The 16,715-nt window shown below is 41.9% G+C and overlaps 2 protein-coding genes across 2 annotated transcripts; both read right to left on the bottom strand.

Annotated features, from left to right (window-relative positions):
• Window positions 1–481: 481 nt before the first annotated feature.
• Window positions 482–3,184, bottom strand: cbx8a (chromobox homolog 8a (Pc class homolog, Drosophila)). Its single transcript, XM_030141666.1, has 5 exons — window positions 2,945–3,184; window positions 2,780–2,823; window positions 2,318–2,383; window positions 1,827–1,893; window positions 482–1,514 (listed from the first exon to the last, which is right to left on the bottom strand). Exons 1-5 carry the CDS (start codon window positions 3,011–3,013, stop codon window positions 657–659), a joined length of 1,104 nt encoding a protein of 367 aa, XP_029997526.1. The 5' UTR covers window positions 3,014–3,184; the 3' UTR covers window positions 482–656.
• A 5,312-nt stretch (window positions 3,185–8,496) lies between these two features.
• Window positions 8,497–15,655, bottom strand: cbx4 (chromobox homolog 4 (Pc class homolog, Drosophila)). The gene is made up of 5 exons (XM_030141462.1): window positions 15,327–15,655; window positions 15,173–15,216; window positions 14,444–14,509; window positions 12,442–12,508; window positions 8,497–11,447 (listed from the first exon to the last, which is right to left on the bottom strand). Exons 1-5 carry the CDS (start codon window positions 15,393–15,395, stop codon window positions 10,014–10,016), a joined length of 1,680 nt encoding a protein of 559 aa, XP_029997322.1. The 5' UTR covers window positions 15,396–15,655; the 3' UTR covers window positions 8,497–10,013.
• Window positions 15,656–16,715: the final 1,060 nt, after the last annotated feature.

Below are 16,715 nucleotides of genomic sequence, written 5' to 3'. Positions count from 1 at the left end.
CTTCGGTTTATCCTGCTACAAACATACATTTTAAAATTATAATATTCATACATTTTAACCCAGATCATCAGTTGACTTTTGCATTTTTTGAAGGAGACAAAATCCTTACAAGCAATGACTGAATCAAAGAAAAAATCATGTACAAAATGAGTATTCCTGTAACCACAGTAATCCAAACTAAATATACATATTCAACTAATAATTGTGTTTTGTCTTATTTAGTATCTCTGTCAGGTTTTATTTATTTGGAAGGATCCCCAGTAGCTGTGTTACTCTTCTTGGAATCCTCTTTTAAAAACATACAAGACATGAAGGCATTTTAAGAAAACCTACAAAGTGGAATTATTCCCCAAAGGCCATATATGGTCAGATAAGGTTGTTTCTCCTAAAAAATATAAAGCTGCAAGAATATCTGGAAGTTCAAGTATGAGTTAAGATGACAGCAGACAAAGGATGCAAAAAAAAAATGCAACAAAAACTTTCATTTTACAGTTTAGGTTTAATTTTTTTTTTTTTTTAGCAGCGTATTAAATATTTGTATGTACAAAGATGAAAGTTACACTGAAAAAATATAGTATTACAGTAGGCTTGTTAGTAGCATGTTAAAGAATTATTTAGGCATACATGAGGCTCTCCTGCTGCACCAAAGCGCATACTCATCTTTTATCTCTGAAAAAGCCTTTGTCCGTGTTACTCTCTCTGATGGTAACTGTCAAGAAGTTCATGGTCACATCGGTCACGGTCACAGTGTCCAGATTGGTGAAAGTGGGTTTCCAGGAAGAGGACGGCAGCGTGGATGAATCGATGACAGAGTCGGAGAATCTGGGGATGATGTCTGGTTGTTCCCGTTGGAGACAGCACTGTTGGACCTGATGGCCACGGTGTTCACAGGGATGCTTCATCTTACCGGGCTGTGGAATCGACATCCTGCTCGTGCACATAGTCCTGTGTTTCCCACGCTCACCTTTACGCACATCTGAGCTGAGTGAACATGTGTAAGACAGGCCCGAGGCCCCCATATGTCTTTGCCCGCTGCTGGATTTGGGTGTTATGGTGGTTTCCTCCTGGAATCTCTTGGTCAGCTGGATAAGGCTGTGATCTGACGTCTCTCCGTGATGGTGCATGCGTCGGGGCATCGTGGACAGGTCGTGTGGCTCTTCCAGTAACCTGCTGCGTTTGCTGTCAGGCTCCGTTGAACCGCTCCCATGATCTTCAACACAATGTAAATGCAGCTTCGGTTTGCGCCCTCTCTTTTTGGGTAAACGGATGGATTCTTGGTCCATGAGTGAAGCTGGTGGAGACGGCCTCGGCCTCCTCTCAGGCTCCGGTGGTCGCATGTGGACACTTTCTCCTCGGTTGATCGCGCTCGGTGGGAAAATTGTGGGAACCACCGTGCGTAAACCCTCCCGGGCCCTCGGTGTTATCATAGGCTCCGGGATAGGATAGGAAACCTGGATCCCCCTGGGAGGCTCTCTTCTAAATTCATAGGTCTTATCTTTGGCTTTGGCTTTGGCCTGAGGATAGAGCAGATAATGTTTATGTGGAGCAGCTTCCTAGAGCTTAAATGTTAAAGTCTGTTGAGGAGATCTAAAGGTTGAAATGAATCATCTAAAGTGACAGCTCTTAAATCCGTTCTGTTTTTGTGAAGGAATGCAAGTCAGTAAAGGGAGAAAATTTATATGTTGCGTCGTCACTCTAAGCAGTTTCTGTTCGACACAATACTGAGTTTCAGAATCAACAAGAAAGCGGCTGTCAAACTGTGGAAATGACTCGTCATCTGCTCCACACACGTGTCAGAAGAAGGTGAAATGAGGTACCTGACCTACCTTCAGGAGAAATGTTTCTGGCTTAGGTCCCCTCTTTTTTGGGCCAAACAGCTCCCTTTCTCGCTCCCTAATGGATGAAAACAATTAAAGGAATTACTACAGTATATCTAGAATTAACTGTTTGATCATTCAGCCTGATTTAATTGTGAAAAACATCTGATCGCTTTAAGACCAAACTGTGAATAAGGTGACATTTGTTCATATCTCGGGGCAGTTTTTATTTGAATAGAGCTGCATGAAAATGACAAAACACAGAGAATAAAGCAGATATGAACTTTTCATAGGAAATGACATCGCATCTTGAAATTAAACTGAAAACTGATTCATCTCCCCAAAACCGATACATACAGCTTCTGTTAAGAAAAATGAGACTGTCAGACCCAAGTGTAGGCTGATTTAGGCGGATATTTAGGCGGATATTTTCGTAACGCAGATTGCGCGGTGCCATTTGGTTTGTGCAGAGGCCTACTGCTGCGCTGTCAAAACCTCACCTCTCCTCGAAGGCAGAGAAGAGCCGTGCATCCAGAATGTTTTCCTCCGGCTCCCAAGTGCTGTACCTAAGTCAAAATAAGGAAGAGACAAAAGTGTTTGGGATCACAAGGGGATCGGATCAAATGCCAACACGCCCAAACACGTGTTATAATACTTTTATCAAAGCAGTCTTGCTAGGCGCGCTGCATTTCCAGACTACGTAGCGGACAGTGACGCATGGTGAACCCCAGCCATTGCTAAGGCTAGTGAGGACTTCAACACATCCCAGCGGGCCCGTTTTCAGACATTTCCAGCCCGCGTCTGGTGCGCACAAGCGACCAGACGCGCGTTAAAGTGGTCAACAGTGCGCGATATGGATAAAAACATCCACAAGCGTAAGAACGACAGACTCAGAGGTGGTGCAGTTGTAAAAGCGGCCAGGATGGAGCGCTGTCCTTCACAGCCTCGGCTATTATACTCACTTCTGAGACCAGCCCTTCCATTTCACGAGATATTCCCAGCGACCCTGCAAAACAGATCCGTAACACATTCAGGTTATCAGAGGTTTGCCTATCGGCGGTGCACAAACAAACCAATTGCGTAATAGGAGTGGAGACACAGCCTGGTGGGTTAAAAGCAGCCAGTACCCGTCTGATCCGCCGTTTAATGATGGACTCGGCTGCGAAGACGCTCTCACCGACAGCCGAGAGCTCCATGATCCACCATGCGCCCCGTTTGAGTCTGTCTATTATTTTTTAGGCTTCCCCGTGTCCTCTTCAGGGTTGTTTAATTCCGCACATCCCATAATACGCAATCTGGAGAGGACGTCATCACGTCTTTTTCTGTTGCCAGGCACCGCAGTCAGTAGGACGGATCGCGGCGGAGCACATTGGCTCAGTTGTTGCTACGTGCTCCGGGTTTGTGAGTGAAGGGGAGGAGTCCCGCTGCTCTGGCTGCTGTACAGGAATGTCTGGCACAGTGGAACAAGCAGAGTCACAGGCTCCCGGAGCGGGTCAAGGGCCCCGGAGGGTCCCCGAGGCGCCGCACGGAGCCCCGCACATATCACACTTTAATTTATGACCATCATTTACCCAGATTCTTAGACTGGAAATGAGAAAAATGAATGCGTTCACAATGGGTTTCATCCCTCCAGTCACAAAAATATGAATTTATAAGCCACTGCATAAAATTAACCAAAAGCAATTATCATTTTCTTCAGAAAGAGAGGTATTTGAAGGAAGAATATAACATTTGAACATAAATATTTTCATGCATCTTCATGCGTGATGTGTGTAAAATGTTGACATGGTTGGCCTGGCATTGGCCTTAACTCATCTGTATTCATCTGCAACTTCATGATTGATTATTGGAACGTTTATACTAAATTAACATTATATTTTAATTATTTTCGTTTTGTGTTGTCATTGCTAAATATAAAAATGCGCACCGTGCGTAAATGTCCTGCTGCGTATTTGAGTTAAAGTCAGATTTTATGTGTATGCGGTGTTCATCAGTTCATCTCTGCATGGGCTTAATTCAATTCCTCAAATGTTGCATTTGTAACCGAAAGCCATAAAAACTGAAAGAATTTAATTTGATTGCCATGACAGTTCATTTTTTATTGCTTTCATATTTTCACAACAGAAAAAAAATGAGACTGGATGTCATTGTTGAACGGAGGTGGATGGACTTCAGACGCACGATTAATACAATGATAAAAACGGCGTTTAAGGACCTTAAGAATACACGACCCATTAATCAGAAAAACTCTTTCATATCACCTCCTCCTTCCAAATACACTTAATTCAACAACTGCGATAGTTTCTATGAATACGAAAGGAAAGAAAATAATAAGGAAAAAATGAGACAACGTGGGTATAACAGAACAGGGAGCCTTTTTTTGCGTAAAACGTCCCACTTTCTCTAAAAAAAATAAAATAAAAATAAAATAAAATAAAATAAAATGTTACGATAAGCCTGCTGAACAAATACATATTTACCATTTACCATAAATAAATAGAGGGGGAAAAGAGAAAAAAAAAAAAAAAAACACAGAGAACCTCAGTCGTTTCATTTTCTTTCACAGGTTTAATTAAATCTGTTTTTTTCCCTTCGTTCAGAAACATAGCCAGGAGGAGCTGTTTGCTCCTGCAGTTTTTCTGAATTATTAAAAAAAAGGGAAATTATTATTATTATTATTATTATTATTATTATTATTATATTGTTGTTGATGCTTCTTCTCATTTAAAAATATTGTTCTGATTACTTTGTGTAAATGTAATTAATATATATGATTTATATTCCTGCGCCATGAGATACATTATTATTATTATTATTATTATTATTATTATTATTATTATTATTATTATTATTATTACTGAAACCTGCCCTCGGCCTTTCTGGAATATATTGACCAAACAACTTTTCTTTTTTTTTTTTAAATGATAATGATACAACTATGAACCAAATTAGTGCAAGCAGTTGAAAACCAGAATGCAGACTTGTGATCCAATTTCCTAAATTTGTTGCAAGATGCAAGATGGCAAAAAAAAAGACAAATAAATAAATAAATAAAAATAAAATCACTATAATCATAATACTTAATTACATTTGGCTGCAGATTTGAGAGCTGCTTTCCATGGGGGTGAATCTTTATCCTTAAAAAGATGTCAAAGCCTTCAGGCCATCAGCATCATCACTGTTTGATTAAGTATCTCCAACACTTAGACTTTTAGTGAATTTATGAAAAACCACTGGAATGAATCATGACGTGTTTAACGCATATTTTAATCAGAATCGGATTTTGCTCCGATTTTCCAGCGCCGTTCATCCAAACTCTGATCCAGCTCTGTGCATCTCTCCAGGCCTTTTTTTTTCTTTTTACAGTTTATTCACTATTAGAATAGAATAATTCTATCTCCCATTTTGATAATTTACCAATATAACCAATATGCGGTTTACATATTGACAAATTAAAAACAGTAATGCCTTCTAATGACCGACAAGGACTCATTAATTCACTGTTTTTTTTCAGGGTGTTGCAGCTTTTTTACACGCACACATCTCCAACTGACACTGTTTCATGAATCCTCCTGGACATTTAAAACGAATTTACCCCCACTGATCATAATTATTTAGAAGATATTGCCTCAAAACACCCATCTCTCCTGTTCTGTTTGATTCCAGTTGCGCATTATCGTCACATATTTTCCGCGTAAAACACACTCAAATGAATAAATAGTCTGTCTTTAAATGAACTGTTGGATTATTCCCGTGGTCAGTGGGATCATGTGGATCAGATTGCAGATGTTTAAAATGGAATCGTAGGGCGCACCGAGAGGCATTCGGTGTATGTCCCCTGAGGTGCACCGGCGTTTTGTCTTTACGTTTGGATCAAGTCAGAGATATTGACTGATTGATTTATGGTTTGGTGCCATCAGTGTGCTTTAATGTACTCTGTTTCTGTGGTGCGGACAAAGGCAGGCGCGACGCGGACAAAAGATGCGTTGTGGCTGCAGTCGAAATATGAACCACCATTTTGATAGTCGTAGGCTGTGGACCGACATTTCACGTCGGGGACTATAATGGCTAAAGCCTCCGCGGTTTCACAGAGAAACGCGGCTGGTGCGCGTCGAAGGGGAGGCAGCCTGTGTCCGGGTGCACGCTGCGGGTCTCCATATTTGGCTGCGCGTCGATGAAAAGTGAGTCTGCAGGCTAGAGAGCGGAGCTGCAATGGCGACAGCCGCACATGAATAAACAGAGCTGCCTCTGTGAGAACAGTATTGGCTCTCTGGTTTCTGGGCAACTGCTGCACACAGCTCGCTCTTCACTGTCCTACTTACCGGGCGACATTTTCTGCTCAAGGTGGTGGCTCAGATAGAAAAAAAACCCACAAGCAACAAACTGAAGCTCTGTGGCTCTGACCCTGCACCTTTGCCATATTTCTACGCCTGCTTTGAATCAGAAAGCATCCCTAAGACGACGAATACATTCTGCACCCCACCACACCACACTACACTACACCACATCAGCTCTCACTTCTCTCATCACTATTTGGGGAGTTCTACTTTAGATCTATTTGCAGATGACAGCTCTTTGTTGATATAAATGTGTTCTCATAACTGAACATTTAGTGCGTAAAGGCGGATTCCACTGTAAGAAAATCAACAAAGTCTTTTATAAATTAATTGGAATCCCCTGCTTTCGATTTCTTAAAATATTCCCTGCTATATTTATTTAATTTTCTGGGGTGGACAGGGCCTCCAGTGGGTCACACACAGACACACACGCACGGGGCTTTAAATCTGCCAAATGATCCTCGGCGCTGACACGATCCTGTGAGGCTGCACTATGAGATGAAACTAAGACTGCGCAGGCTGCTGGGTACGATGATAAAGGGGGAATGTGAAACATCACACTTGGTCTATAAATATGTTCCTGTGCTCAACGATGTTTCAGTTTCCTCCTGATGCACTGGTCCAAAGCAAAGGCCACAGAGAATGTGAGATAGCCCATGTGCGCATGGCTTCAGAACGGTGCGTTCACAAGTTCTGAAATTCCGTTCGTGTCAAATAGTATCAGTTGTAATTTGTCCTTAAAATGCGTCTTGTCTTCGGGTGCCACTTTTAGACACGACGACCGCGGGCCTTTCTGATTAATCGATTGTTTGTCGCATTTTTGCCATAATTAGACTCACACTGTAAAAATAAAAGCGTAAAGTTTCCTATTTGGCACACATTTAAAAACAGCCACGATGCAATGTTTACTCTCAATTCATCTTAATTTATTCTTAATTTAATTTCTAAACCAATATTTCATGCACAAGATCTCAAAGAAGAGGAATGTAAGAGTGAAAAAGTCGATGCACCATCACTTTCTCAATTAAATTTCTGGTGCGTTCAGTGTCCCACCGGTTTGTCCCAGGTAAAGAAAAAAAAAATCATGCTGCTAATTTAATATTTTCTACATGTAAGCCACAAAACAACACAGGTTGCAATATCCCAAATGATCCCAAACTGACTAAACAAAATGAAAAAAAAAAAAAAAAAAAAAAAAAAAAAAAAAATCAAGAAATCACATGAGATTTATTTTCTGAAAGCAAAACAAGTGAGACTGAAGAGAAAATGATTGTTTACTTCGTTACAGTCAAAGCAGATGAAGAGGAAATAATTATTTAAGTTACATCAGCCTGTTCATGAAGGCATTAAAACAGTCAAATGAGTGGCATCTCTTTCTTTCTTTCTTTCTTTCTTTCTTTCTTTCTTTCTTTCTTTCTTTCTTTCTTTCTTTCTTTCTTTCTTTCTTTCTTTCTTTCTTTCTTTCTTTCTTTCTTTCTTTCTTTCTTTCTTTCTTTCTTTCTTTCTTTCTTTCTTTCTTTCTTTCTTTCTTTCTTTCTTTCAGACCCTAAATCCTTCCATCAGCCCTACATTTTCCCTCTTCAGTTAGTCCTCAGATCTGTGTTGAAGGCCTCCTTAAAGGTCTGTAATGGTCACTTCTCACATTGTATTCAAGAGCTCAACTCCAAACCTGCATGTAAAACTGTGCATGTGACGCTGTTACACTCTGTGAAGATAATGTAGAAATTGCTGTGTCATTGTGACACAGGTCTAAGAGAAAACACAGCCCTGCTCAAAAACTGGCCCATTGTGCTATGATTCAATGAAGCCTTGCTGCGGACACATTATATTTAAATGTCATATAATTGACGCCCTTTCCTGTTTCATTGTGGTGGACTAACCAAATACCTACTCTCCCTAAAGTCTTTCTGTGTGATATCACCATCACTACAGTCAGATTTATACAATACCCTTCCCTGCCCTCCCCGACTATGTTGTGTATTTACATTCCTGCCAAGGGTCGAGCTGCAATAGCAAAATAATGCATGGGTAAAGTTTTAATAACAGAAGTGGCTGGTGCAGTTATGCAATACAGAGGGCCCTTTGTGCAGGATCGTTTGTGATTATGCAACATGATCTGTTTTCCTATTCATGGGTCACAACCAAGTTACTGTTTGTAGTGTTTAATTTTCCGTTCATTGTCTCTACAAGCAAAAAAAAGCCTCATAATAACTGCAGGAAAAGAAGTATAAAACATGGATCTTAGTCATAACGTACCACAAAACACAGAAAAGGTTTAACGTGCTGTAAATAATCATGCCCGCTTTTCCCCAAACAAATATCAAAACGACAGACTCAATCACTGAGAGGTCATTTTTCTTTCTTTATTGTGAGACATACCATCCAATAAGCTGTGCCAACAGCAATAAATCAACCAATGTCTGGTAGAACATACTTTATAACAATCATTTTGACTTGGAACCAAGTACAGGAACAGAATGAACAAAACAAAACAAATGATTCAGAACAAAAAAAAAAAAAGTAGCATAAACATAAAACATTTTATTGAAACGGACAAAGTGTTCAGTGAATCACTTGCAGCTTCTGATGCAGAGAACATATTATTGTTTTGAACAACAAATTAAATGTCAATAAATATGCACTCTTCATTTTCAGTACTATAGCATTTCGCATTCATACTGGTTTTGCATTAAATGTGCGTAGAAGGCAATTTAGACTCAAATGTGGGTTACATCCAATAGTTTTTCTCACACAAAACTATGACATTTGAATTTTCAGCAGCATAATCAAAACAGCTTGCACTCATTGGATTGCATGTAACAGTATACAAAACCAGTTTTGCAGCTCATATTTTATCTGTACAACATACTAGTTAGTTAAAAGCAACCCTGTAGCTTGTTCTAAAACATATAGCAGTCACATGTATTCTTCAGATCATATAATATGCTTCAGTTAAAAAAAAAAAATGAGATGAATGTTGCTAATCTCTGCGACATTAGAAACTCCTAACAAGACTAGCATAGATCCTTTGAAGTAACTCCAGCAGTAGATGAGGTCCATAATAAGGTAATAAATCACAGCCTCATTATGGTAAGAATCAACGTCACCTGAACAGTTACATGTTTGATAAATGACACGGCTTTCTGTAGAATAGCTGATCTTTGAAAATGCACATCATCCTTTTTCTTTAAATGTTTGCTCAAGATGAACTGTGCAACATAGTGACAGATCAGATTGAGACCACATTTACACAAAATGAAGTTCACATGAAAAGGACTGGAGCATTGTGTTAAGGTGTTGTTGTCATGGATTATTTTTTTTAACTTAACCAAGCAACACACAAACCATTTCACAAAACATGCCAGTTTCGACAGTATGGAGTACAAATCATTAAAAAATAAGACTGAATCAGCTCTTTCTCCACTACTTCTCATGAGTACATGACAGAAATGATTACATGGAAATGCAATTAAGTGCTTTAATTTGATCTTTGATCGCCATAGACTCAAAACGTTCCTCTCCACTTTCTAGTAGGACCAAAATAAGTGATATTATTAATACAAAATATGTATAAACCTTCATACATCTCAGGTTATAGGTTTGGTACAGGTATCCCATCAAGTTCAATAAGCAGATCTTTTTAAATAGTGGAATACATCCACCTGAATGTATTCGCTCAAATCCTCGAGGGCACTTTCTTGGCTACATCACAGAAGAATTACAGTATAAAACATTATAAGAAACATATTGACTTTGAATGATAAATTATAAATTTCCATATATACAAAATTCTTATGTTTTTACAAATGTACATTTAGACAAGATTATCCGATTTGTCGCTGGTGGTCCCCACGGTCTTTTAGAAAGAAACGTATTCCTTGAAGGTGACAGTGAGACTGTTTGTTGTAATGTCTGTGATGATGATGTTCCCCATAAAAGGGGAGATTTTTTTCACAGATGTTTCCTTTGATTTCTCTGTGGATTTCTCAGAGTTCTCAGTCACTGGAGGCGTGTCTTTGACAGCTGGCTGTGACTCTGGTACTGGTTCTGGTTCTGGTTCTGGCTGTACTTCTGGCTCTGGCTGCCTTTTAGTCTTTGGGCAGCTGAGATCCATGGGCTCCTCCTGGCTTTCAGAGTCCATAGTTCCATATGTACATATACTGCTGTGGCGTGGGCGGCTGCAGTGGAGGTCCATGGGTTTATCCTGAGGGGGCGTTACCACAGCACTGGGTACGCTGAAGCTCCTGGAAGTTAGGAAGGCTTTGGAAACGCTCCTATCCTCCACGGGATCTGACAGCTTTCGTTTGCGGTCGTTGGGAAAAGAGGGAATCCTGATTTGGTCGACGGCGGTCGGTGTTGGGATGTTGGTGTCAGTGGACCAGGACGTCGGGGGCGAGCATGCGGTCAGCTGTAACGGCAGGTCTTCTGGCAAATCAGCCTGACCACAAGCCACTTCAGTGTTGTATTCCTCTGCTGTGCTTGGGGAAGGTTTGGAAAAATGCCGGTCCTTTGGGGAACACTTCACTGGGTGTTCTGCGGCAGGGGGAGATCTGCCGTTACACATCTCTTTGTGGATGCCATTTTCAAGGTGCAACGGCTCCACCATTTTGGTTCTGTGTGCTGGATTGTTCTCTGATGGTTTGGTGTTCTGGGGTTTCTCTTCACTTGATGATTCCCCATGTTTACCCTTTGCTCCATGTACCTTGTTACTGTCCATATATTTGCTCATGACAATCACAATACGTCCATTCTTGTTTTTATTCTTGATTATCTTCATTTTGCTGCTAATAGTGCTAGGTAGGGTTACATCTTTAGGACTGGGTTTAAGGGCATGTTCACTGTCAGGCTCCTTAACAGCTGGTTTCCTCACCTCGACTGCCAACTCTTTAACTTTGCTCAAACAGCCTGTATCTTTGTCACGGACCCATTTCTGCTGCAAAGCCAGCGGCAAGTTCCAACCAGGATTGGCTGGTTTATTGGCTGGTTCCTGGACTTTGACCACCTCCTTAAGCCTGGAGGCCTGTGCGTCGTACATACTGGGGTCGGGCTCGTAGTGGTGGTGCTTCTTGCTGTTTAGCTGGTAGATGAACTTCTTCTTGCCGTTGGCCATCTGGTCAGCAGGAACCTCCTGGCTGCTGGGCTGGTACTGGTGGTGCTTTTTGCTGTTCAGCTGGTACTGCTGAGGCTGGGAGCGCTGGACCTGGATGGGGTCGGATTTGAGGCTGGTTTCTGCTTCCTGTGATGTTTCCTCAAAACCTGCAGGAATACTTGACCTTCGTGCAAATGAGGGAACCTGAGAGAAAAGACAGGACATTAGGTTTGACTTTTCAGCCAGTCGGATAACAAATGCATTAGTTTATCAAAATGAACCCCAAAATTTTTAATTTTCTCAATTCCTTAAGCCATGAAAAAAAAAAAAACATAATTAACAACTTCCATATAAGCCCATGATCTGCTAATCTTGTTACTGCAAAAATAAGTGTGTGCTAAAATAACATCAAATTGATGAGTCAAGAAGCCATAAAACATGTAACAAACTACAACATCCAATCAGTGCTCAGCATATGACCTCCCTCCCACCATGTTTCCCCCTCCCCCTCCTGTGCAGGCTGACCCTGCGGCCGTCAGAGGGGCACTGCAGCGGAACGCTCGAGACGCTTTGGCTGTGACCTTAGGTCAGAGAAGTGCCACCAGACGTGTCACGCTTTATCCCTGATTGCTGGCCACGCGTGACTCTGGCAGAGTGGCATGCCTCTTAAGGACTGACACTGCATAGCAATCAGCTCTGCGTATCTCCAAATATATAATCACATTTGGCTAAGAAACCTGTCCTGTAAAAGCCTTAGCTACGACAGAGTGCTAATTTCAGCTGTCTATTTTAGTCTTTACACACAGAGAAACAAAAGAAAACTGGATCTTGGAACAGATTTAATGAGTGCAAAAACAACATAGACAAAAATATTAGACTGTCTTTAAAAAAGTAAGCAGGTGTCTATCGCATGTCTATTCGTTATAAAAAATGCATGATCTTCAGATAAAAACTTTGTACTCATGCAACGCTTACATAACCTCAGGCAGCAAATCCGGTTTTGTGATGAGTCTGAAGAGCAGCCCTTCCCTTTACACTTTTTTAATCTATCTGACATCTAGAAACCACCACAACTTTGATGCAGCAGTCTTAAAACTCATACTACGAACCTTTTCTCTCAAAACAGTCAAACTTAAAAAGGGAAACACTTCTACATGGACTGTTATGATAGTGGTACTTAGTCAGTGATGGCAGTTACCTGGAGCAGAATGTGTTTTGGTTTCGGCCCTCGCTTTCGATATCCCATCAGCTGCTCCTGCCTTTCTCTGTGAAAACAAAAGACAATTACTTTTTGTTGCACAACATTCTCCTATTGTGCACACAACTCGTTTGTAGATGATGTTTCAGATTACTACATTAAAAAACATGATTAGAATTACACAGGAAATTACAGGGTTGACATTTGGAGTATTCCTTCATTTTCTTCCACCTATTCAAGGTCAAAAGTGGAATTTTGATTTGGAGGACTAATGAATGCCCACATGTGACCGACTGCAAAGTATTATGGGTCTTATTTGCATAGCTCTCCATGGTAATCGGCCCATTCTATATTCTCATTATCCTGGAGAAATTCAATTAAGGCTACAGCTGGGAGAATCTCTCCTTGTCTTTCAAACATCCTCCCTCCTGCAGCATACCCTTCCTCTTCTTACATTCACTCTCTAATTAGGGTCATGAGGTAGGGATGAAATGGGATAAACACAACATTGTGGAGAATTTCTGAGATCTATGCTGCTGTTGTAAACACAGCACATTTAACACCCACACACTCCAAATGCATATTGATTAGAATCCGAATGATAACAAACATCTCTCGGAGCTATTTTTACTGTGGGAGGCAAAGTGTTATTTTGATTGTACTGTCTAGACCCAACACTAGCGTCTATGTGAAATATTGCTCCCTGATGTAAACCTTGACTCATCATTGGCTCATAAAAAACAGGAGGCGGGTGAAGGCCGACAGCACGCAGCCTCCACCAGGCATGCGTAAGCCCAGCCTATTGTTGGCCTTTTGCTACAGATGTTCAAACTACTAGAGCTGCCAGAAAATGGACACAAAAAACTGTCTACATTTTAATGCTATAATGTGTGTGATTTCAAACAGCGTCCAACGGGGTGACCCCTATTCACAGAAGATTTGGCAATTACAGCCTCCCCTCTCTGATCCCCTCCCCCATCCTCTGGGAGCAGAGAGGAATCCACACACACAGTGCAGAGGCAGCACTCCATGACCATCAGCACAGAGGCAGACACATAGGCAGGCAGGCAGGCAGGCTGGCTGCAGGGGAATATGAGAGCGGTGCACTGGAAACGCTGGAGAGCACTGCGTGTCAATTAGCCTTTTCAGAAATGTGAATTCCTTTCCATAGCCATCATGTCTTACTAAGTCCCATGAGTGGCCTGATGGCCCACAGAGAGGGTGTATCTCCCAAACCTCATGGGTTCAGAAACCCATACATAATGTTGCACTGCACACGCCATGGGGCTAAATGATATTTATATTCATTTACACCGCAACCTCTGACTGAGATTTATGCGTTTGGGATGATTTGACTCAAAAGGTGGGAAATTCTCAAAATTTTTGCAGCATTGCATCGCAGGAAAGGTCTGCTGATGTCAAAAAAAAAAAAAAAAAAATCATTACTGGCAGTTTCGTCCTGGAAAGACTAGATCAAGCCTGTAACTGGTCCCATTACAGTGAAGACAATCCCATCAGGCACTACATAGGCCTCCCCACTTAAACATCATGGTCACCCGTCATCATATTGGGAAAATGAATAAATGTAGTCAGGTCCATGCAGGTCCATTTTTGGTCCTCGTGCATCTTTTTGATAATTAAAGGCAGCTACTTTTGTTTTTATACAAACTGGGTCAAGTGATGAGTGGACCTTTTCATTCCAGATGCACAACCATTAAAACATAATAACTCAGTACAAATCAAATCATACTACATCCACAAATCATCACCCGTGTCTGATATTTCCACCATAATTCAGGAATTCTCGCTTCCACATCCCCAGCCTTATCCCCAGGAGACAGTTCTGTGGAGAGGGGAGGGGGGTGGGGAGGGTTGGTGAGTGGGTGGGTGGGTGGTGGGGGATCAGCGATTGAGTTACTGGAGCGCCCCTCCTCCCATGCCCATATAAGGTCATGGTTGAACTGGAGGTTGCGCGGCCTCGTCCGAAGTCCACATCTCTCACCTGTGTTGAAACGCGACCAGGAGACGCGGGTCAAGGATGTTTTCCTCTGGTTCCCATGTGTTGTATCTGCAGAGAGGAGCACACAACTGTCACACAGCAATCGCGGGCAAACTTCCTTTTACTAACTGACATGCAGGCCTCAACCACACTGTCACACACATATTCCCACATTACGCATTAATGTGCGTAAAGTGGACAGGTGACGCACAACATCCATTCGGTGCCACGATTTTTTTTTAAATTTTTAACCCAAGTGTCCCGCAAGATCTCATTTTAAAACATAACAACGTGAATATCTGTTAGTCATCTTCCCGCTACAGCGCACCATGAGGACATCCAAGTGCAGAGCGAAATGTCAAACAAAAACTCTCTGTATGTGCTTCCAAACGACCCTCCAGCACCAACATACAGTCGGCCATTTTAGCACCACTGTCTCGTAAATTCGCTGGCAGAGCAGAAATAATTAAAACGGGATTACATGGCTGTGCCTACCCCCTTCCCTCGCATAAATTAGTGAAGGCATCCGCGGATACACTGAAACACATACCAACCGCGCTCACCAAGCTCCACACACACATACACACCACTCACCCACTCATAAACAACCACACCGAGCGCGCACGCCCTTGGTGATTGCAATTCGATTTGGCAATTTTGCAATAAAAAATAATAATTTGCAAAAATGTCACAGATTTGGAGATATTAACGGAATGTTGCACTTCGACTTACTTAGGAGACCATCCTCGCCACTTGACCAGGTACTCTGTTTTGCCCTGTGATGGTGGAGAAGGAGAAAAAAAAATGATGATGAGGATCATATTGAGCGCAATATCGCTACCTCCATCCAACGGGCGCTTTTGCAATTTTGCTCCGTGCATGTTACCTTGCGGATGCGCTTCTTTTCGATGCCCTCTACCGCAAAGACGTGCTCTCCGGCGGCAGGGAGCTCCATTCTCGCCTGAAACCGATCGCAGGGGACGGGGAGTAGGTGAAATGTTGGCTACGCACCGTCGATATGCCTTCCTTTCGGTGCGTGCTGTGCGCGCTTGGTAGTTTTCCAGTTGTATCCAAATCCAACCGTATTCCCCTCCACCTCTCCTCGCTCTCGCTCTCCCTCCTTTTTGCACACTCCACAGTCCTGGCAATGAGCATAGAGATATTCACAGTAGTGCGGCTGCGAGCAGCTCTTTTCGTGCAATAGCTTCAGCCTGGTGCATGACGTCAGGACGGAGAGGGGGAGGTGGAGACCTTGCACTGAGGCTGGGGTTTATCCCGTACGTTCTAGACTGCAGGAGGGATATCTGGAAACTCAAATCAATCACTGTGTTATTGTCAAAGCATATGTATATATGCATGAAATCAGCTTTTATACTTACATTGTTTGTTTATTTATTTATTTATGGACAATAGGGCTAGTGGGATTCCCCTTCATGTATGAAAAAACACTCCGAGTGGTTAAGATGAGATGGTAATTAAAAGTCTCTATTAGCAAAAAAAATTACTCAAACACAAAAAAATTACCTTTAAACTCTAAACCCCACTAAGTGCTTTGTGCATTGCAAAGCCACACTAGGGAACTTAAATTCCCAAGTCAGTCAGGGTTCAGCTAATTCCAAATGCTCTCCTCACATCAGTTAAACTTATCAAGAGTCTTGTCCAACAAAACAAAAACAGCGTTGATTTTGGTGTTGGGGCTGAAAACATGGCATGAATAAGGCTTCTGTTTTTCACTTGAGCTGAAGCTGAAGCTCAGATGAACTAGAAGTTCCCTTTTTATTTCCGATCCCCTTAAAGCAGCACAGTTATTTATGCACAGAAGGAGGCTTGAAGTTCAACCTGCTAACAGTGCTTCGCAAATATAGGTCACACACACGCACACACAGGTCGTCAAAGCAGTGCCATGTCCTCTGGGTTTAGCTGCCATTAATTTGACACACAGCAGAGGGTTGGTGTGCAGCCTTCAGCCTACCTGTGGCAACTTTCTAATGGTAAACTCATTCGTTGCCAGACTTCTCGGCTTTCCCCCCAAATTACAGAGTCAGTTACAGCCTCTTATTGGCTTATTGGCTGTAATATCGGATTTGACACGTCTAGCGCTGCAATGACAATTTATGTCCGACTACACGGAAGATATGACTACAGAACATGTACCCTGTGTTGTAAATGTCATCCGCATTAAGTCATCTAATTTATGGGGACTTGATTGGAAACATAAGAGAAACAGTGCATCCGTGCGTAAAAGTCATGATTTCGTGCGTAAAATTGTGATCTC

Source organism: Sphaeramia orbicularis, chromosome 8 (assembly GCF_902148855.1).
Source record: "Sphaeramia orbicularis chromosome 8, fSphaOr1.1, whole genome shotgun sequence".
NCBI classification, from domain to species: Eukaryota; Metazoa; Chordata; class Actinopteri; order Kurtiformes; family Apogonidae; genus Sphaeramia; species Sphaeramia orbicularis.
This window is presented reverse-complemented; position numbering and strand designations above follow the sequence as displayed.